This window comes from Octopus sinensis, linkage group LG1, assembly GCF_006345805.1.
Source record: "Octopus sinensis linkage group LG1, ASM634580v1, whole genome shotgun sequence".
Lineage (NCBI taxonomy): Eukaryota > Metazoa > Mollusca > Cephalopoda > Octopoda > Octopodidae > Octopus > Octopus sinensis.
The window spans coordinates 56,667,261-56,690,706 of record NC_042997.1 but is presented as its reverse complement, the minus strand read 5'-3'; the positions used below and the strand labels follow the sequence as shown (position 1 = coordinate 56,690,706).

The window sequence follows — 23,446 nt, the reverse complement described above, 5'->3', positions numbered from 1 at the left end:
GTTGGAATGGTGATTATGTTTCATATGTATTTTGTGACTTCTGTTAACATCATCATCATCATTTAATGACCGTTGTCCTTACTGGCATGGTTTGACCGGGCAGGCATGCTGGAAGGCTGCACCAGACTCCAGCCTGATTTGACATGGTTTTCTTTGGCTGGAAGCCCTTCCTAATGCCAACTACTCCAAGAGTGTAATGGGTGTTTTTATGTGCCATTTGCATGACACCAGGGTGCTTTTACGTGCCACTGGCATGGGTGCCAATTTGTGTGACACTGGTATCTGCCACAATTGCGATTTTGCTCAGCTTGATGGGTCTTCCTCTGAAGTACAACATAATGCCAATGGTCTTGGTCATTGCTTCTGTGAGGTGCAGCTCTCAAAAGGGACTCAGACACTTTGCCTCCGTGTGACCCAACACTCGAAAGGAAATCATTCACTTGCCTCTGTGAGGCCCCATGCTTGAAAGGAACTCAGCCACTTTGCCTCCATGAAAGCCCAATGCTTGAAAAGGTATTCTTTACATGCCTCAAGCATGGGTGCTCTTGGTTTGTTGGGTCCTCTCATGCACAGCACATTACCAAAGGTCTCGGTCACTAGTCATTGCCTCTGTGAGGCTCAAAGTTCGAAGATCATGTTTCATCACCTCGTTCCATGTCTTCCTGGGTCTACCACAGATTCCCTCCACAGTTAGAAATCGGCACTTCTTTACACAGCTGTCCTCGTCCATGCGCATCACATTACTATACCAGCATAGTCGTCTCTTTTGCACACCTTATCTGATGCCTAACGTTTCGCTCAAGATGCTTACACTCTCTCGAACATGCACACTGACATTGCACATCCAGCGATGCATACTGGCTTCATTTCTTTCAAGCCTACACATGTCCTCAGCTGTTACAGCCCATGTTTCACTGCCATGTAGCATAGCTGTTCACTCACAGGCATCAAACAATCTACCTTTCACTCTTAGAAAGAGGCCCTTTGTTGTCTGCAGGGGTAGGAGCTCTCTGAACTTTGCCCAACCTAATCTTATTCTCACAGCTATACTTTTGGAGCATCCACCTCCACTACTAACTTGGTCACCTAGATAATGGAATCTATCTACTACCTCTAGCTTGTCCCTCTGGCAGTTGATGGGATCAATAGTAGTAGAGTGTGTGTTAAGGTGTCAGATTTTGGTCATATAGAAGTGTGTGTTGCTTTACTTTATTCGGTGTTGATTGTGTATAGTGTGTGTTGTGTGAATTTTGTTATTTTATTTAGTGATTATTGTGTAGGGCATATATTGTATGCAGAGTGTGTATTGCTTGAGTCGTGCTATGGAACTGAAACTGTCTTCTGTATAATGTGGGTTATAACTAGCAGAGCTATTTTTTTAAACTTTGTAACATTGTGAACCCTCATATGGCTTTCTTTCTTGGGTATTTTTTTTGTTCATTTTATTCTCTTTTTTTAATATCATACCTAGTACTCTAATTATTATTGGTATTGTTTTTATTTTTATGCCCCACATGCTGTTCATTTCAGTTTTGAGATCCTTGTACTTTGTTTCTCAACTTCCTTTCGGACAATGTTTTGGTCAGAAGGGATTGCGATGTCTATCAGCGTGCAGGTATTTTTGTTCCAGTGTTTGATAATTATATCAGGATAGCTTGCCTTGATCCCCTTCTCAGTTTGGATCGGCATGTCTATCTAATTATTGAGACTATTATTATTTTCATCGTTCTTGATATTGCATGTTATGCCATTCTTTTGCTTTGTTATTTACCATACTGGTATGGATTGGAAGTCTGCAATATAACATTGTAACTTGCACATAACTATAATTTCAAGAAGTTGAAGATACACACTACTTTAGTTGACATAATACTTTCTTGCATTGGAAAACTGTTTTTAACAGCTTTAACTTTTGTTTTTTCTCTTCTAACATGCATTAGGAAATTCTGTATTTGCTATTTTTAAAAATCGTAACCAGTGGTTGTTTTTCACTGTGGGATTCTATTTCTTACACACACCACTTAATCATTATGTGGATGTAGTATCTAACTAACTAGGTAGGTGAGCAACTTACTCTCTTGAAGAATACAATACAATTGCTGTTAGGTTTTGCTGGCACAATAGTTTGTTTTTTTTTTATTTCTTTGTGGTATGTTGTGTATCAACCTTATTTTCTCTGATTCACTATCAAACATCTTTTGATCCATTTTCTATATGATGATATTTTAGCTGAATTTTTAGAGATTACTCAGCTGTGTTACCAAGATGATTCTATCTACCATCACATCAAAACCACTGGATCTTCAGTAACTGCTCAACCTTGATGAGTTACTAGTGACAGACTACAGCTACTAAAGACAAAGTTCTCTCATGTTGGACCTTGTCCCCACCATTTTGTCCTTCTCATAAAAAAAACAGCATCAGACTGACTTTAATCACCTGAAAGTTACCTTGATTGATTAGAATCTAATTTCTACTTTATTCCTTTGATGCAAGTAACAAATAAGAACAAGAAAGAAAATGAACCTCTTTCAGCATCCCTTATGGCTCCTGTTCAACCTATATCATCAGAGTTCCATGTGTATTGGCTCAAGTACTTTGTATCTGAGTTTAGTGTATTCAAGAAAAGTAAAGGTTATTTTCATATTTAAGTTTTGCAGCCTGATGACAAATTTAGAGATTATAAACTTTTATATTTAAACTTCATTTAACATGTTGCACTGCAAACCATATTTTTCTTTATTATCATTTGCCACTAACAGGATGATATAGTGGTAGAATCTTAAGAGCTTTGCAGTATTTATTCTGACTCTTTACATTGTGTGTTCATTCTTTTGGGTCCATAAAATAAGAGTACCAATCAGCATAGGGGGTCAGTGTAATCAACTAACCTGCTTCTCTCAAAATTTGTGTCTTCATGGCTCGATTAAAAATTATTTATTTGCCACTGATATTACAGTCTAATATGAGTTAATATCATCATCAGCATCAACAAATTCTTTATTTGCATTGTGATGAGACTTATTACCATTTATTAGCAATAAAGTATTGTTTATAAGCTAATTTTGATATTTTAAAAGAAAGTATAGATTGACTTTTTCCCACTTCTCTGCTGACTAACTTTAAGACAGTCATGTATGTTACAGTTGAGTAAGTTTCTTGCATGTAGTATTCTACATTTTAAGCATTTTTTTCGAACATGAGATACATTACAATTCTGTTATAAATATAACCAAATACTGACAATTAAAAATACTGGGAGAATATTTCTGCCTGTAATTTATTCTTTAAATATACTTTATGCAGCTTTTCATGTACAATATTGTACCTACTTAGCGATTCTCTCATCACTACTTCAGTAAGTGCAATGAAGTCACTGCTTGCTGAGAATGTCTTATAAGACCAAAATATTCCAGGAATTGTCTCTCATACTTGTTGGAATAATTAAAATATTGTCATTGACTAACATTGTCTTTTCCTCACTGCATAAATATTTTAATTTGCTTATTTTTATTCAGCACATTAAATATGCAAACACTAACTTACTGTTGTATATTAATTATAGTTTCATAATATCTACACAACAAGATGATGAGCTGGCAGAATTGTTAGCACACTGGGCAAAATGCCTTTACGGTCTGAGTTCAAATTCTGTTGGGGTCAACTTTGCCTTTGATCCTCTTGGAGTCGATAAAATAAGTACCAGTTGAACACTTGGGTCGATGTAATCAACTTATCCCCTCCCTGAAGTTGCTGGCCTTGTGCCAGAATTTGAAATAAATATCTGTATCTACACAAGAATTAGAAATTCATTAGTTTAAATACCTAAGTCAGTGTTCATTGTGGTGCTTATTGCTCAGAAGACAATGATGAAATAAACTTTCAGAAGGAAATCAGAAAATAACAGTGGCTACTAAGATCAAAAATAAAAAGTACTTTGATATTTCAATTTGAGAACTTTGAAGACTTATCTGATCTTTGATTTGATATTGTTGTTGTTGTTGTCTACTTTAGGGCCGTAAATGCTGGTGTCACCATCGTCAATGAAGTTGGAGTGGATCCTGGCATTGATCATATGCTTGCTATGGAGTGTTTTGATGAAGTTAGAACCGCAGGAGGAAAAGTAAGGCTGTGACATTTTCTCAAACTTTATTCCTAACATTAGTAAAGAATGTAATATATATGTAAGGAGCTATCTATGGTGCTGTTAACTCATGTAAATTGAGTTCAAACACACTGTATACATTTTATTAACAAACTTAAGATCATTTTTGCATGTTACCTGTGGTGGACAAGCACTTCATTCAATGGAAGATTTATCTCTTATCTTGTTTCAATCATTTGACTGTGGCCATGCTGGGGCTCTGGCTCGAAGGGATTTAATCAAACAAATCAATTCTAAGACATTTTTTTAAAGCCTGGTAATTATTCCGTTGATCTTTGTCACTGAACCACTAAGTTATGGAGACATAAACACTTCAACACCAGTTGTCAAGCAGTGGGGTAGACAAAGACACACACACACAGGCTTCTTTCAGTTCCCATCTACCAAATCCACTTACAAGGCTTTGGTCAGCTTAAAGCTATAGTAGGAGACACTTGCCTAAGGTACCATGCAGTGGGACTGAACCCAGGACCATGTGGTGGGGAAGCAAGTTACTCACCACTCATCCACATATATATTTAATAAAATGACAAACATATATATATATATATATATATATATATCCTCACAGACCCCAGTAGAACCGTCCAACCCATGCTAGCATGGAAAACGGACGCTAAACGATGATGATGATGATGATGATATATATATATGTATACATATATGTATATATATGTGTATATATATATATATGTGTGTGTGTGTATATATATATATATATGTATGTGTGTATATATATATGTGTGTATATATATATATGTGTGTATATATGTGTGTATATATATATATATATATATATATATATATATATATATATATATTGTTGTTTAATTTGGTTGGCTTTGGAATATATTTACATATTTCATTTTGATCTACAGATTAATTCTTTTACATCTTGGTGTGGTGGTTTACCAGCTCCTGAATTCTCAGATTGTCCACTTAGATACAAATTTAGGTAAGTTGCAATTTAATTGATATCTTTTAGATAAACAAAAAAAAAAAATCTATTTGTTGCTTTGTAGCAAGTTGGTTCTGATCAAACAAACCTAAGATCAAATTCCTGCCATCACCATTCATCTCTTTAGGGTCATACAGGACTTCATTATTATTTAACGTGTTCTTTCTTTTCTAAGATGCTAGTATGTGACTTGAGGATGATTTAGCTGCTATTTCAGCCAGTCTAATAACTAAAGATGTTCTTTTGTTGGCTTGGAGATTTGGTTGTTTGAATCAGCTTTGTGTTTTACAAGTATTTCTTTTATTAGTTTTGTACTTGAACTAAAATGAACATCTGCGCAGAACTAGGTGAACTCAAAAGATTCAGATTTAAGAGTATTAGTTACGGACACAATCCATTGGTATTGATTTCTTGAGAGCTTCAAACTCTGTTGATATGATCTTCCTCACTCTCGTTCATTTTGTATGCATGTGTAATCAGATAGATTTATCATATACTAGCAGTATCGCCCGGCATTGCTCAGGTTTGTTTCAACTCTTTAGAATTGGAATTTTTGAAAACTAAAAATTTTGCATTATGTAGCTTGTTATTCTCTTTAAGTGAACATTTTTCTGATTGAAATACACTGAAAAATGGCGACACAGCAGTAAAAAAATCATAAAAAACGGAGATTTTCATAGGAAAAAAGCACCTTTTTGATGTAAATAATTTTTGGTCTTAACATGGTCCGATTTGAATTTTATCTTCTACGGAATGAAGAGCAAGCCTTCTATCATACTCTCAATTTTGGTCAACTTGCGCCACAGGGACTCGGAGGAGATAGTGTTAGTTGAAGGCTACCAAACCTGCCACACACAGACAACTTCAGCTTTATATAATAATAATAATGAAATTATTGTATACAGTACTCAGGTGCACCACAACTTGTCAGAAAGTGCATATAAAGTACATGCAGTAATGTAGAAATGTCTGGAAAGCAAACAATGTATGAGTCAGATACATGCCTGTGTGTGTATGGAGGGGAGAAAATCAGGTGTAGTGTTGGCGAATCTCAGAAAGCATGGAAGTTTTGAAGGATGCAGTGCTCCGACAACTAACAACTGATGCTGGCAGTTTGTTCCATGCTTCAGCAACTCTCAGCGTGAAAAAATGTTTCCTGAAGTCATGGGAGCTGTGCTGTTTTCTTACTTTGTAAATATGTCCACGGGTGTTAGATGGGTGGAGTTTGAAAAGGTGCTCAGAGTTATTGTTTGTACGATGGTTGATAATTTTATGGGTGTCTGCCAAGTCAGCTGCCAGACGTCGGAGTTTCAATGTGTCCATGCCCAGGGAAGTAAGGCGTTCAGGATATGGCAAATGCTTGATGGAGGGTATTCTTTTGGTTGCACGTCGCTGAACAGCTTCCAGACGATTGATATCCTGGGCATGATAGGGGTTCCAGACCGGTGATGAAAATTCCAGGTGAGGTCTTACCATAGCTATATAAAGCCGCAGATAGATAGCCGGAGAGCGGCTCACAAAGGATTTGGTGAGTGATGCCAAGACACCCTCAGCCTTCTTGACAATTTTAGCGATGTGTTTTGTCCAACGCAAATCACTGTCGACAATAACACCCAGGTCACGTTCACATGAAGACTTTTTGAGACTGGTGTTGTGAGATAATATTCATATTAATACTTTGTTCTTGTATTCATCTTTCAGTTGGTCTCCTAGAGGCGTCTTATTGAATCTGTTAGCTGGAGCAAAGTACTTAGAGAAAGGAAAAGTAAGTTGTAATTTTTTTTCTTTAGTTCTAATAAATTGTTAATTTACAGTCATATATATATATATATATTTGTCATTTTGCCAATTTGACTAAAAATAAACTTGAATGATTTTTTTTTTTTTATAAATTAAATATCTCTTAGATTTTGCATTCTTTTTCAAGACATCATGTAACCAATACACTTTGTTTTTCAATTTATATTCCAGGAGATTGAAATTGAATCAGGTGGCACTTTACTGGATGTAGTTCGTAAACTTGATTTCCTACCAGGTTTCAATATTGAAGGTTTCCCAAACAGAGATTCTACAGCGTATATTGATCGATATGACATTGGTGATGCTCAAACTTGCGTCAGAGGAACCATACGCTATAACGTAGGCCAAAATAAAGTTGTTTCTTCTAAAAAAAAATATATCAAAAATTTACATGATAAAGATATAAAAAGTCTTAAACTGTTTAGTAACTTTGATGATTGTTCATTATTACAAGGGTGAGCCAGAAAGTAATGCAAATAAAAATTGCATTACTTTCTTACTCAATTTCTTCTGTTACTTTAATCTTATAACAATTCTGCTTATCATTGCATTACTTAACCTGTCGGTAATGCTTTCATGTGATTAGAGAAAAAGAGGGAAAGAGAAGCGTCCATGACGTGAGGTAAAGGAACTGTAATTGTAATGTTTTCACGTGATTAGTTGAAGGGAAAGAGAGGAGAAAGAAAAAGGAGAGAAAAAAAGAGGGTAAGTCAAAGAGTGAGACAGAAAGAGGGAGAGAGAAGCATCTATGATGTAAGGTAGGGAGAATGTAATATTTATTACATGGTTAAAAGTTAATTGAAGGTAGAGGAGGAGAGTTAAAAATATAATTCTAGCAGAGGAGTGATGTTCTGATGGAGAGGTTATTGAAAGGCAAAGAGAAGGGATGGAGGTGGTAGTAGTGATTGGATAGTGAAAAGTGTTTTTTTTTAACTGAATTAAGTTTTTTGTATCACCTGTCACTTAAATGCAAGCATAAGTGCAATTCCATGAAATATTTATGCTTATTTATGTGGCTGATATATGCAATTTAACTAAGGGTTGTATCATATATACGGGATATTTTGTTTTTGTTTATGATAAAAATGGAAAAATAAGAGTGAATATTAAGCTCATAAAATTGTGCATGAAGTATACAAAGTGTATATATAAAGTGCATTAAGTAATCATTGATCGGTACCATGTGCTTTCAGGTTTTTTGGATAAAGTTTTCAGAAATAACCCAACAGGTTTACCATTAATTTCATGAAATATTCACGAGTCCTGCTAGTTAAAATAATTTTCTTTTAAATACTTGTATATTTTAGTAATACGCTAATTAGGTGTTTCTGCTCAATTACTTCTCTTTACTCAAGATCTCTAAAACACTGTTAATCCAGGTTTCACCAGATATTTCTTTAATTCTACATATACTTTCTTTGTCACTTCATCCACATATGTATCCTTAACATTTCTCACCATGTCAACATACTTTCTATTCTGAATAGAAAGATTTGAAAAACCCTTCCAACAATGATTAACCCATTAACATTTAAACTGACTTCATCATCATTTAATATCCGCCTTCTATGTTGGCATGGGTTGGACAGTTTGACAAGAGCCAGCCAGACAAAAAACAACACCAGACTTCTGTTTCTGATGCAAGTCTTCTGCCTGGCTGCCCAAAATATTTTACCTATTCTATGTTCAAACTGGCTAGAACTTGCCTCTTGCACCTACCCTATGATGTCATTCTAAAAATAAACAATTACACTATCAAAGCTTTAAGATAATGAATAATTAATTCAAAGCAGTGTGAATAAAGCATCACTTTTGACAGAGTGGTCTGAATGTTAAACAAATTAGTGTGGTTGGGCAACATCAACACATTGACAGAACACATTAACATGCCTTCTAGGCACAAAGCAATTCAAGGTGTTCCATGCTTCTCAGATAGCAAATGTTTTTTCCCAAAGGTTGTATTTCCTTTCAGTGGCCAAAAAATAGTTTCATCATCATCATCATCATCATACGTCCACTTTCCATGCTGGCATGGGCTGGACGGTTTGACTGAGGACTGGTGAGCCAGATGGCTGCACCAGGCTCCAATCTGATCTGGCAGAATTTCTACAGCTGGATGCCCTTCCTAATGCCAACCACTCTGAGAATGTAGTGGGTGCTTTTACATGCCACCAGCACAAGGGCCAGTTACACGATAATGGCAACAGCTATGCTCAAATGATGTTTTTTACATGCCATCTGCTCAGGAGCCAGTCTAGTGGCACTGACAATGACCTTGCTCGAATGTTGTTTTTCACATACCACCGGCACAAGTGCCAGTAAGGCGATGCTGGTAACGATCAAGCTCGAATGGTGCTTACTATCTTTCCAGCTAGCCTTCCTTTGATATTGCTGCACCTCTTATGTGTCCATAGCTTAGACTTGGTACATCATACAGAGTTTCTACCTACACCTTTTCTACAGATCAAACAGGGCCATCTACCTGAAGGGATTTGTGGTTTGTCTGTCTTCCTACTTATTAAGACTTTGGTTTTAGCTAGGTTGACTCTAAGGCCCCTTCGAATCTAATCCTTGCTTCCACACCTGAAACTTCTCCTCTTAGTTCTGATAGTGATTCAGCTATTAGAGCAAGGTCATCAGCAAAGAGAAGCTCCCAGGGGCATCCTGTCTTGAATTCCTTTGTTTATTTTTGATTAACTTCTACCAATAACAAAGTTCTGCAACACTATGCTGTTATCTTCACCCTTCTAGTATTGATCTCATAGAATATGTGTGTGAGAGCGAGAGAGAGAGGCACGCACACACATACACACACGCAGGTTTCTGCACTATTTCTGTCCACTAAATTTCACTCACAAGGCTTTGGGCAACAGTAAGAAACTCTTTCCCAAGGTGCTGGGCAAGGGAATCAAACCTGGGACTACATGTTGCAAAACAGACTTCTTGACCATACAACTTCTTGCTTAGAAATAGATATAAACTTTGTGGAATAGAGATGTTCCATTTAAACACCAGTCTGAATTTTTGATTTTTAAAAACAAAGAAATTGTTTTGTAATCCTAGGGGTTTTCAAACAGTGCCAAAGCTCTTCTACAACTTGGACTGTTGCAGTCTAGGGAATGCCCTCACTTACATGAAAATGGACCCCCAATTACTTGGGTAAGCTATTGGAGTTTATTATAACTAGTAATTTGATTATCAGTAGAAATATTAGATGTGTAGAATGCTGAGTAATAAAGTACTAGACTTTTAGATACAATGTAATTGTATTGACTGTTCAAAGGTACTGCAGAAAGTAATATATAAATTTTACTAACTATAAATTAATGCTGGAGGAAGATCTCATAAAAGTGAAGAACTTGAGTGATGACATTCAGAGAAATATTATTTCTTTTAACAATGTGGAGTTTCTTTCTAGATACTAAAGGCAAACCAAATCTTTTCCACAAAGACTTTTCTGAATTTTTTTCTTCGCAGAAAAGAGCATGTGTTTTCCACACACACAGCAGGGTTGTCAGAAAACAAGTGATTTTACAGTTATATAGCATAACAGAAGCTTAGACACTAAATGAAGAGAGTCTGCAATGACTAAAGAGGAATGAGTTATGTATAGTCTAATTGTATTAGACTATATTGAATATTTTTGAGAAAGGCTATACACATCATAAGAACAAAGATAAATAATCACTGTAAACAAGAAAGCAGTAATTGATGACTGTTTCATTATCTTGAAGGTACTTGGCTCAAATCTTGCTAAATACATAAATCTATCATAAGCTAATATGCTATCATGGAGGAAATGTGTTCTCATCTGCTTATAATCCTGATAACTGGGATATGTTATAAGCACCCTCAAACAGCTGCCATTAATGGCAATAGATAGTCTGTAGAATTAGTAATTGTTCAGAACGAAATATTTTGGGTCTCTGGAATTGCAGTTATATGTTTTTGTGTGTTTAATTTTCAGAAAGCCTATATGTGTGAATTGATGGGGAAATCCCCTGACATTCTTGTGGACTCACTCAGAGATCTCATTTATGGAAGACTTGAATGTAATGCTGAACGTTTGGCTTTTATTGAAGAGTAAGTGTTACCATTTATTTCAACTATGATAAACGCTATTAATTTCTCTGTATCAATATCATATTGTAGTGACTTTATTGCATTATAATTTCTTATCTTGTTGTACTATACTTTTTATGAGTCACTACTGTGGGTAATCATACTGACTATTGATAAACAGTGGGTCTGAGAAAGCCCTAATGAATGCTCTACAATGAAATGTTTCTTACAACTCAAAAGATGAGTGACACAGCTATAGGGTTTTGGGACAGACACTTTTGAAAGCTTTTTTGGTTAACTAAGACCAAAGTGTAGTGTTGCTTTTGTTGATCTTCTCAAGAACAAAAGACAATTGATATATGATGTAGGAGAGCAGACCTCTGGTCTTCCAGCTCTATGGAATCCATATTAGTGGTCATTGAAGAGGGAAAGAAATGAAGGAGGTTATTATTTACAATCATTTCCATCACTTTCCAGATGTTTGAAGTGAGGGTGGTTGATTGTTAGTTGGCATAATTAGTAAAAGGACATACTGTTGTTAAGTTTCCGTAATTAGGGATAGGCTCCTTTATAAAGAGGATTAGAAATATGGTAAAGATAGGAGTTAGCTCTGTAGTGCACTGTCTAAGGATAATGATAATTACACAGTGGAAACTTATCATATTGCATCAAAGTGATTAGAAAAGATTTTATATGTGGTAGTAAGATAAATGAAACAGAAAAAGTGATCCTGAGAGGTGTGCATTACATGGAATTTGAAGCAAAATGGGCAACAAATATTGAGGCTTTATCAGTGGGAATGCTATTTACAAAGCAATCATGAAAGCTCTGCTGCTGTTAAGATGTGTGAGTTTGCATATCATGTGATGCACATTTGCTTTTTGTCTGGTCATCTTGTAAATCATATAGCAATTGGAAACTATTAGTTTGTAGTGGTGAGTGAATTCCTTTAGGTGTTGTTGGCATATTGCTGCAACATATTAGTAAGCATATAAATCTTTTATCTCTCTGAAAATATCTGTGTTGAATACATTGATTGTGTAACTTACTTTAAAAATACTTGTGTATTCTCTTGTGGTTACTTAGTCTTGGTCTCCTAGAAGAAGAATTAATTGACAAAAGAGGGAGCCCCTTGGACACAATCTCTAACTATTTGGCAAAGCGATTATCCTACCGTGAGTACTGTAAAAATATATCACATATTTTCAATTTCAGTTAATCTAGTTCCATGTTTTTTTATTTGCTATTTTGCTTAAAATTCTTTCTTTTACAATATTAAAATTTTACAAATTATATTTTTAGAAAAAGGAGAACGTGATGTTTTATTGATGCGTCATCAGATTGAATTTACTTGGCCTGATAAAACTCGTGTTTTACGAAACATTGGACTTTGTGTGTATGGTGACTCAAATGGAGCATCAGCTATGGCAAAAACTGTTGGTTTACCATGTGCTATTGCTACCAAGATGGTTCTAGAAAGTAAGCCTCTTAACAAACTTTATTCTTTTATGCGTTTCAGCCCAAAGGCTGTGGCGATGCTGGGGTAGAAAGAACATAATGGAGAATATTTACTCCAGTGTATTTCAGTATAAATTTTTTGTCTTAAACATGTATTAAAAGGATAATGGGAGTCAAATCAGTTTTACAAGCATGCCACTTGATGCTGTAAAGTATTGACTGTCAACAGTTTAATTGTTGTGTTGTCCTCAGTGAGCTCTAATTGAACAAACCTATGGTATTCAGGTGGTCAGTCAAGTGACTAGGTGCTTTCCAACAATTTGTTCTGACTATATCATGTCTTGGTTGACCTCACAACATATACTGATATACTGTAGTTAATGATATCAATACAGTGTGACAGGCTGGACATGTATTTACTGTCTCTACCTTACATTCCGTTTCTGTATGGCTGTTGTAGTTCAGCCACACATTAGCTCTGACTGAGCAAGCTGATAAAATACCTGTGACCATTCTTACCATGTGCATTTACTTAAACATTATCTAGTGTATCTTCTTCTTAAGACACTAAGGTATGGGTTTGATGGGGATTTGGCTGTTATTTCTAGCAAGTCAGATAGCCACTTATATGTTCATCCTCATTCTGATGGTGGCCACAACATAAATAGGCAAAGTTACTATTCTTCTGTACTTATCATGAGCTGTGTGCATTCCAATACAACAGCTGAGTTGTATTGATTTATAGAACAAGTAGTTTTATATTTCCAGTGGCTTTTTTCCAAGAGCCATTATTCTTTCATATAGTGTCTACTTTAAACAAAGTTTTACTTGGTCTACATTTACTATTGCTATTGTCAGTTCCTAGCTCATACATTCCATTATTCAGCATATATTATTTACCTGCATTACAAATCCAAATCATTGCAATCATTCCCCCTTCATAAATTTCTTTGTCTGATTCCTATTACACATTTAAGTTAGTTTATTCTTTTCTAAAACAAGTAGGAAATCTTGTATCTCCATTCTAATATATATATATATATATATATATATATATAAAATAATTTGAGGGAATATTAATCCTAACTTACAGTAAAAAAAATCACTTTGATATAAATATAGCCACTCATCAGGTTAAAAATAAACTACAATAATAAAATAATTAATAAATATACGTAAATAATATTTTAAAATATATATTCTTTAGAATATATATATATATATATATGATGTAACTAGCTTTTGTAGAAAAGATAGATTGTTTGCTTAGTGCTGTATGAAGTTGAGATACTGCATAACTGAAGTGTTTCATTAACTGGAAATGTTGGGATTCTATCTTTGTATAGGCTATTGAAAATGAATACTACCAGAATTATTTATAATAAAAATGGACTCCCAACAGTGAAGTTTTACCGTTTCAACATTCTTACTTAACTAATATCCTTTGTTGTGGTACCCATTTTTACTACCCCAAAAATTCATATTATATATCTTAGCTGAAGGAACTTTAAAAAAAAACAAACTAATATATATCCCTAGAAATAATATAGATGTCATGTACGCTATGTACAAAATATTGTATTGAAAAAGAGACTAAGCTAAGCTCATCAGATTTACAGGATGTTCTGATAAAAACCAAATAACTGTATTCATACTTGACTCTTCTCCTGTCTTTAGATTTAAACTAATATAACATTTCGTTATTTGCAGGTGAAATTCAGAAAAAAGGAATTGTCGTACCCTTATCACCAGATATTTACAGCCCCATTCTCAAACGTCTCAAACAAGAGGGTATTTGTGCAACAGAAAGTGAAATTAATTTGAACTAAAGCTTGACTTTGATTTCTGTTCTTAGTAGTAAAAAAAAATTATTTACCTTCATGGATATGAAAGCAACTGTAATGAAATGAGATATAAATCAAGAAAAAGTATTTTTTTAAATTTATGATCTGTAAACATTGTGATGCAGATAGACCCCTTTGTGATTCAAAACCTATTCATTAGGATAGTCTCTATCTTAAAAAGAAAAATAGGGTGTATAGTATTGTTTTTATTACACATTTGAAGCTCAATACATGTTCCTGTTTGTTTTTATATAAAACTATTTTCTATACATTTTCACATCACACACTAATTGAGCATGTGCAATGATTAAGCAATAATCAGTATCAAAATTTTTACTTTTTCTATAAATCCAATTATCAGGAAAGTTGAAGTTTTAATAATAATGATCAGTATTTTACTGTGTTTTAGAATTTATAGAATTAATAATTCTGAACAGTTAAGACAATCGGAAGCTAAAATTTATGAGACTATAATTTGTTTGAAATGAAGAATTAACTAGAATTTATTTGGTAGAAGGTTCACTAATTTTTATAGAATTTTGATGCCATTAGAAGAGAACTCAAGACCATATCAAACTATTTGTAAAAAGGGAAATTTAATCCTTAAAAAACGAAAGTAAAAAATTTCTATGTAAAGCAGAGCATTTTGGAAAATGGAACCAACTGCATGTCAATTCTCAGAATGATTTCATTTTCTGAAAATTAATTTCTATAAGTCTATATCTTGGTAGGTAATTTAAAAAACAATTTATAAACCACTTAGAAAACTACATCAATTCTGACACAATTATAAATATATGAAAACAATAATAGAAAACTAAAGGATTTCTCATAAAAGTTTTGATTTTTAGTTTTTATTTCAAGAGATACAAGAGACTGATAAATTTTCAGCAGGAATCGATTTCACTGTTTCTACTTATTTCTCATTTACTTACTTTTAACGACTAATATTCTGCAAAACACAGATCATTGTGACTGTAAATATGATTCAAATTGAGAAATGCAATAAATTTTATCAATGTTTCAAAAGTTGTTTACCTTCTTTTTCCTTATATTAATTTGTTTTATTTAAAACTTTTCTTTCATCTGTGTTGGAGATGAATGAATATATGTTTACAAAGGCACTTATAATATGCATGATTTTATGTAAGACTGACATGTATAAATAACTGTTGTATGTTTAAACTGAAAATTTGAAATCTATTACTAGAACTGAAATTTGTTTGGCCTTACATCAGCCCTGATAAATCAGACATATGACCAGGAGCATTCCAATTGTGACCACTCTGTTTTATTTTTCTGTCTTTTAAGATAGAGTGATTTGAAAGATACTTGGCTGCTATATTTTACAGGGTAACCAGCCATATAGACATCTGTTAGCTTACTAAACACATGCTATGAGTTGCCGACTTATAATATGATTCTGTTTGATAAAAATTGTGTCAGAATTTTGGTATTCCACACGGCTAGAATCCTGTTTTAAAGTGTGTTGGAAATCATCTGTCATAATGGCCTAGTGAAGAAATTTTGGGATTTGAAAGTGGGGATAGTGACGGAAATGTGTATCTGTAATAATAGGGAGCTCAATATTATATTACTGTCATGTAACATAACAATAGGCCACTGGATTCACTTGTATCACTTATGACTCGAATTAAGGAGCCTCCATTTTGTTGCTCAAGTTGATAGAAATAGCAGCCAAATTTCTATCTTATTACACTTTTGAAAAATGAAATACATTGTATATAATATATTCCTACATGTTTGTGAAAGGGACATGATAGCCACACCTGGAAAGTCTTTGACCATTAGTTTTCTTATTCAGCAGTGATAAAAGGCCAAGTAATACCACCTTGTAACTTTAATAAGCTTACAAAAAAAAGTGCTTCCAGATTTGTTTGAATTATCAGAAATAGCAGAAAATCTCTTTCAAATCAAGCCTTACTGCCTTAAAACTTAAACAAATTATGGGAGGAGGTTAGCTGGAATGTTTTTGAACTTGACTATGATAAAAGGGAAACAAAATCAATGACACTGATTTGTAGCATGTCTCTAAGTTTTTGTTAGAACTTTTAGAAGTTCAATTTCAATTTTTCACTGTTCTGCAGCAATAGCATTTATTGAACAACTTTGCAGTGCTTCTAAAGACTTGGTATTCTCCAGCTAAGTAAGAAGGGAGAACTGGATTAAATAATTCTAGTTATCAGTTCCTTATTGATATGTGTGCAGATGTTAGCATGACAGGACTTTATCAAGTAAAAAAATATAGCATTTTATTCCTTTGGCATTTGAAAAAAGTGTCCTGAAAAGTTTAATCAGCAATTTTTATTTATTTTTTTTTTTTACTAATTCAAAGCTCTTCATTTATTGTAGTTTTCTTTTCAAAAGCCCAAAATGATGATGATTTTTTCAATGAATCTCTATATCGTTTGCCAAATGCTGAAAATGTAGAGATACAATTTCCAATGTAATGATCAGCCTTTGTCAAAATTGCCAAGTCTAAAAGTGGATTGTCCAATGTTGAGCGTACAAATTTAATCTATAAAACAAAAAGATATTAACGAAAATTAAAGAGCTGAAAGACAAAATTTAGTTTCTATCAAAAATATTTTAAAATAATGCATCTAATAAGTCCAGTGATTTAATGTTGTAATATTAAACTGAAATATAAGATAATGTATCAGTGTAAACCTTGCAGCAATAGAAAAAAAAAAAGATCTGTATGCAGGTGAAATTCCATTATTCATAAGGTCAAACAAAATATGTTGTAATGAAAATTTCAAAATGAAACAAGGTGAATAAAAAAACACGTTGGAAATATATGTCTGTGTGGTCAGAAATTTGCTTTCCAACAACATGATTCTGCTTCAATAAGGAGCTGCATAAGGTTCCAACCTGATTTGGCAAGGTTTCTACAGCTGAATGCCCTTCCTAACACCAACCACTAAAAGTGTCATGGGTACCTTTTACGTGCCACCGGCATGGGTGCCATTGACTTGACACCAGCATTGGCCATGACAATGGCTTGACAAGTCTACACAAGCATGGTATATCGCCAAAGGTCTCGGTCACCTGTCATTGCCTCCGTGAGGTCCAAATACGAATACAATCAACACTAAATATGTCTTCTTTGTCATAAGAATAATAATTTTCCTGTTCTTTCTTCTGCTTTCTACTCAACCAGTTTTTTTGCAGGGATGGTGGGTACTGGAACATCACCACAGACAACTCCTTTATTAATCACTAAATTGATTCAGTCTGAAAATTCAAGTGATCCAAACTTTTGCTATATCCAGGGCTTTGCCTGCATAAGCAGCTTGCCAATTAGAATGTTTCTCTCTATTTGATTTGTAAGCCAGACAAAAACTACTTCATCGATATTTCAAACATTGCAGTGGTTCTTGACTCTTATTTAAATGAGTTTTCCCACAGACCACATTTAATATGCTCGTCCTTATATATATATATATATATGAAATTTTGAATTTAGTTCACTCCCACCCCCACCCCAGTACTACTTCTGCAGACAACCAGGTGTCTGCAGACCCCAGGTTGGGAACCACTGCTTTAGGTGTTTGCATTGTAGACCAAAAGTTGCTTCTTCTGGACAATGTCAGAGTGATGTCAAACTAAAATGCAGTATTATTTTTCCAAAATCAACAGCTTCCAGAATTTTCAACTTCTCTTGAAACCAAAGCTGTTACCTTTTCCTCACTTTGTTTTCCATGATTGATACAAGCCATAATAAATAGTTATCCTTTATATTATGGTTCAAAATAGGAATTGGCAAAATAACAACAGCCCTATTATTAATTTTATCTTTCATGTTTATCTCCTAGCTTGAAGTTGATCCCCTCCACCTCACCCAGGGTCATAGCCCTATGAGTTACATGGCACCCAGTATACACTGTAAAGAAGTTGGTGTTACAAAGGGCACCCAACTGTAGAAACCAGGCCAAAACAAAAATTATAGCACAATGCAGTCAACTGGATAATGTCAAACCATCCAATCCATGCCAGCATGTAACATGGGCTTTAACGATGATTACAAAAAATGATTATGATATTCAAATAATCGTGCATATACTATTAGAAGTGAGGAATTTCAAGCAGCCTTTTTGAGTTTCAGAGGCTATGAGTATTTAGTGGGATGATATATGCAAGGAAGGACTTGGTTGATTTTTTTGTTTATATTGTAGAAAGAAATTTTGGCTGCTAAGATTCAATTTTCATTCATTGTACTGAAATTAATTTCATTCTAACAAAATTCTTTTATCATTTTAACTGCGCTTTTGTGGCTGTTGCTATCATAAGTATAGTGAACTAGAAAACTATAACCAATGATGTTAGCATCTACAAATGGATATTATCAATAAAAGCACTAAATACTTTGCTTTGTATTCCTTTTCTATGTATGTAAAATACATATTTCTTTATTACCCACAAGGGGCTAAACATAGAGGGGACAAACAAGGACAGACATAGGTATTAAGTCGATTACATCGACCCCAGTGTGTAACTGGTACTTAATTTATCGACCCCCAAAGGGATGAAAGGCAAAGTCGACCTCGGCGGAAATTGAACTCACAACATAACGGCAGCCGAAATACCGCTAAGCATTTCGCCCGGCGTGCTAACGATTCTGCCAGCTCGCCGCCTTGTATGTAAAATACAAAGCACCAAAAATTTACAAATATATTAAAGAAGCTGAAATATGTTGTGTTTTATTTACTATTGTAAATTCAGAGGTATAACCACAAACATCTACTTCCTTTTCTTCATCTACCACCACCACCACCCCAACACCCTTTTCAGCAATACTATTACAAGAATGTAAGGAAACTGTTAATTCTGTATATCTAAACTTGATGCACTAGTGTCTTCAGTTTGTGTCACAAAACACTGTCCACATTTTGAGTATGAAATGCATCTTCAGGAAACCCAATCTTTATATTGCCATGTTTTCAACCATTAAGCACTTCAAGCAACATTATCTATCCAAACCTCTTGTTATTTTAGTCACCTCTTCCTCTGAACAATCTCTAAAATAATAAAAAAGCTATAACAATGAGTTTTTTGTTGTTTTTTTTTCTTACCTGCTTCATGACTTTTGACATTTCTTTGATTAAATCTCGGTTGTCAGTAGCAATAAATACAGTTTTTGCTTTGTATTTTTTAACAGCTTTCTTCACTTGGTTAATGACTGTGCTATCAGAAGGGAAACACATTTCATGTGAGATGCTTCCATACTCTTGTGAATAACCTATACACTGGGCAGAAGCAAACATCTGGCGGCTTTCTGATGTATGGGCACAGGCTGATTTCTAATAAAAGAGAATTGAATAGAGAGTGATATATATATTGATAGAAATGGTAAGACAACAAAAGAATGAAAGAGACCTTGATATTATGTAAATAGAGGAATTTATCTGTAAATGTAATATGTGACAACTATTCAGCAGCCATGATAAAACTCCAAGTTTCGGATGTCGGGGTGGAAATCAACGCCACCATCTCTTCAGTTATCCAGCCATTGGAAAAAATGCTATGAAAATGACCGTTAAAAAAAGGAAAATTACGGTGTGATTGACCGTTATTAAGAAGGGGGTAAAAAAGCTCATAGTATTCGCGTAAGCGCGCATGTCCATACCTACACATGCGCGCCTGCACACCCACGTACATGCACCTATAAGTATACACTCATTCACCCTCACTTGAAAACACACATTCTCACCCACGCCATTCACCAAAAAAATATATATATATATATATATATATATATATATATATAATCTCACACACACATGCGCACCAAAAAGGTTCACACACTCTATATACACACATGCACAAGAAAAAAAACAGGGCTAAGGGCAACAATACAGAAAAAAAGTGTAAAGAAGTATAAAAAAATATAAGCAATAAGAGTAAAACATGTCTATATACGCACATACCCGTATGCACGCACGCACACACACCCATGCACAAAAAAAGGTTCATACACACGTTTATATACGCACATGCACAAGAAAAAACGGCTAAAGGCAAAATACAGGAAAATGTATAAAAACAATTAGTAAAACACATCTATATACACACATACTCGCATGCACGCGCACACACACACATCTATATATGCACGTACCTACACACATGCACACACAAAAGAATCCATATACACGTCTATATACGCACAGGGAAAATGCAGGGTGGAAGGTAGAATACAGAAAAAATATGTGTAAAAAATATATAAGCAATAAACCTATAAAACAATATCTCTATAAATATGTAAAAAATATATAAATATATAGGATATTTTTTTACTCGTTTCAGTCATTTGACTGCAGCCATGCTGGAGCACCGCCTTTAGTCGAGCAAATCGACCCCATCACTTATTCTTTGTAAGCCCAGTACTTATTCTATCCATCTCTTTTGCCAAACTGCTAAGTGACGGGGACGTAAACACACCAGCATCGGTTGTCAAGCAATGCTAGGGGGACAAACACAGACACACAAACACACACACACACACACACACAACACACACACACACACACACACACACACACACACACATATATATATAATATATATATATATATATATATATATATATATATATATATATATATATACATATATATGACAGGCTTCTTTCAGTTTCCGTCTACCAAATCCACTCACAAGGCATTGGTCGGCCCAGGGCTATAGCAGAAGACACTTGCCCAAGATGCCACACAGTGGGACTGAACCTGAACCATGTGGTTGGTTAGCAAGCTACTTACCACACAGCCACTCCTATATATAAGTAATGTGTATAAAGAGATAAAAAGCTTGTACATGGACACAATATAGAAAGCAAGTCCTATCTGTAATCTCGGAGGGACCAAAACTGTAACAAATATTTAGCCACATGTGGGCATGATCTGAAGAACTGAACTTTTTGGATCATGCCCACATGTGGCTAAATATTTGTTAAATATTTAAATTAGGCATGCTGCAGCATGTCAAATGGAGTCTCAAGACAAGCAAGATGAGACTTTTTCAAGATCAGCAAAGGCATGCCCAAGCACATCAGATGGAGTCTCAACACAGAAGATTAGATGAGATCAGCAAAGGCATGCTGCAGCACTTAACACTGAATCACTAAGACAGAGCTCAAATAGAACAGCTCTCAGAAACAGAACATGTACAAATTTGTTCCTCACAACTCTTGGAGCTGCTTTCAGATATGAACCATCCCATTCTTATAAAAATGATAATTCTGTCCAAATTGGTGTGTTAAACTCAAATTGTCATTTCTGCAAAGCTTTAAAATTTCCAAATGAAAATAATGACATGTGCTACTCAGTCGGTAACGTAAGATTGCCAGCACTACCAGCTCCTCCTCAACCTCTTATGGATCTTCTGGAAGTCACTTCCATCCAGTCAAAGGATTTTCAGAACAATATCAGACAATACAACTCTGCATTTCAAATGACATCATTTGGTGCATCTAAGGAGATAGTTGAACATGGATTTATGCCAACGTTCAAAGTTCAAGGACAAGTCTGTCACATCATTGGTTCCCTGTTACCCACAAATGAACAACCAAAATTCCTCCAAATTTATTGTATGAGTGATGTAAGACAACAGACTCGAAGGAGGTGTCGTAACTTCAGATGATGGGTTGTGTTAGATGCAGCGCCAACCACTGCAAAGGAGATTATATCTACTGATAGCTTTTTGGTGAGTACAAAAATCACATGCCACCCTCACCCCAATTTTCCATGACAGGTGAGGGCCTGGAATCCTGCAAACAGACACATGACATGTTGCTTAGTTGAATTAGACCACCATTTACTCAACAAATGATTTGTCATCAATGCTGCACTTACTCATATCATCTGTTTCGACATAACTGTAATATATATACAAATTATGCTATTCTAATCCCAAGCAATGCTGGGTATCTCTGCTTGTATATATTCTTTTAATCTTATACTTTTTTCAGTCATTTGACTGCAGCCATGCTGGAGCACCGCCTTTAATCGAACAAATAGACCCCCATGACTTATTTTTTGTAAGTCTAGTACTTATTCTATCAGTCACTCACAAGGTTCAAGGATATATAGAGGACACTTGCCCAAGATGCCATGCAGTGGGAATGAACCTGGAACCAGTTGGTTGGGAAGCAAGCTTCTTACCACACAATCACTCTTGTGCGTATGGCCTCTAACCACACAGCCACTCTTGCACCTATATATGCATGCATGCATACATACATACATACATACACACACACACACACACACACACACACACACACACATACATACATACATACATATATACATACATTGGATATAAATTTTTACCAGTTTTTGTGGTTTAGTAAATTTCCTTTGCTTAATAAGGTTATTGAGAGAGAGACAGTTAAAAAGAAAAATGTAAGGAACTATATTCTACAAACCCAGTCAACACCATTTCTGAGATGTATTCCTAGAAAAGGTTTCTCGGGAATAGTTTCCAATATAAAATTATCAGCAGCTTTCTCTAAATCAGTTGACCATTTGATGTAATCGTGAAGGTGTAAAGTATCTTCACGAGCAGGGAATGGAGCAGGAGATCCAACAAAAGCAAGGACAGGGTATTTAGAAGCTGGAAATCTGAAGATAAATAAGAATATTAATAATTATTTCTAACATAGGCACAAGGCAGGAATTTTGGAAGAGGGGTTAGTTGATTAAATCAACTCTAGTATTTGACAGGTACTTACATATTTTTTAATCCCAAAAGGATGAAAATAAAGATGATCTTGGTGTAATTTTGAACTTAGCACATAAAGAACAGGTAGAAATATGTGTGTGTGTGTGTTAGAGAGAGATTTGCTGTTCTTGAGAAGACTTGTCCAGTTAAATAAAATTGAGGCCATAAAGACATGTTCTTTATGTCCATGCCCCAGAACACAATCTGTCCCAAACAAACATTTCCTCAACATCCCATCTTCCTAACACCTCTCCCCTTCCTCTACCTGTGTTCATCACTTAGTGTATTCCCCTCCTCTCTATCGCCCCCCCCCCACAAAATTACCTGTACACAATGTTGAATCTCTTCCCCCACCAAGTACCCTTTTAACACCTCTCTCTGCCTATATCCACTCACTACATTCCCTCTGCCCTG

General features: G+C 34.9%; 2 protein-coding genes across 6 annotated transcripts in view; one reads left to right on the top strand and one right to left on the bottom strand.

Moving 5' to 3' along the window:
• The window catches only part of LOC115219785 (alpha-aminoadipic semialdehyde synthase, mitochondrial), a 167,980-nt gene extending 152,664 nt beyond the window's left edge, over window positions 1-15,316 (top strand). For all 4 annotated transcript variants that reach the window (XM_036501080.1, XM_036501074.1, XM_036501085.1 and 1 more), the window contains 9 exons: window positions 4,015-4,123; window positions 5,044-5,120; window positions 6,825-6,888; window positions 7,095-7,262; window positions 9,987-10,082; window positions 10,891-11,006; window positions 12,072-12,160; window positions 12,288-12,464; window positions 14,154-15,316. In XM_036501080.1, the coding sequence (XP_036356973.1) occupies window positions 4,015-4,123; window positions 5,044-5,120; window positions 6,825-6,888; window positions 7,095-7,262; window positions 9,987-10,082; window positions 10,891-11,006; window positions 12,072-12,160; window positions 12,288-12,464; window positions 14,154-14,272 (1,015 nt within the window). In that variant the 3' untranslated portion in view covers window positions 14,273-15,316. The remainder of the gene's footprint in view (window positions 1-4,014; window positions 4,124-5,043; window positions 5,121-6,824; window positions 6,889-7,094; window positions 7,263-9,986; window positions 10,083-10,890; window positions 11,007-12,071; window positions 12,161-12,287; window positions 12,465-14,153) is intronic.
• LOC115219796 (GDP-fucose protein O-fucosyltransferase 1) overlaps window positions 15,122-23,446 on the bottom strand; it is a 30,183-nt gene continuing 21,858 nt past the window's right edge. For both annotated transcript variants that reach the window (XM_029790067.2, XM_036501090.1), the window contains exons 5-7: window positions 22,737-22,932; window positions 19,384-19,611; window positions 15,122-16,826 (exon numbers count right to left, since the gene is read on the bottom strand). In XM_029790067.2, coding sequence (XP_029645927.1) covers window positions 16,638-16,826; window positions 19,384-19,611; window positions 22,737-22,932 — 613 coding nt within the window. In that variant the 3' untranslated portion in view covers window positions 15,122-16,637. The remainder of the gene's footprint in view (window positions 16,827-19,383; window positions 19,612-22,736; window positions 22,933-23,446) is intronic.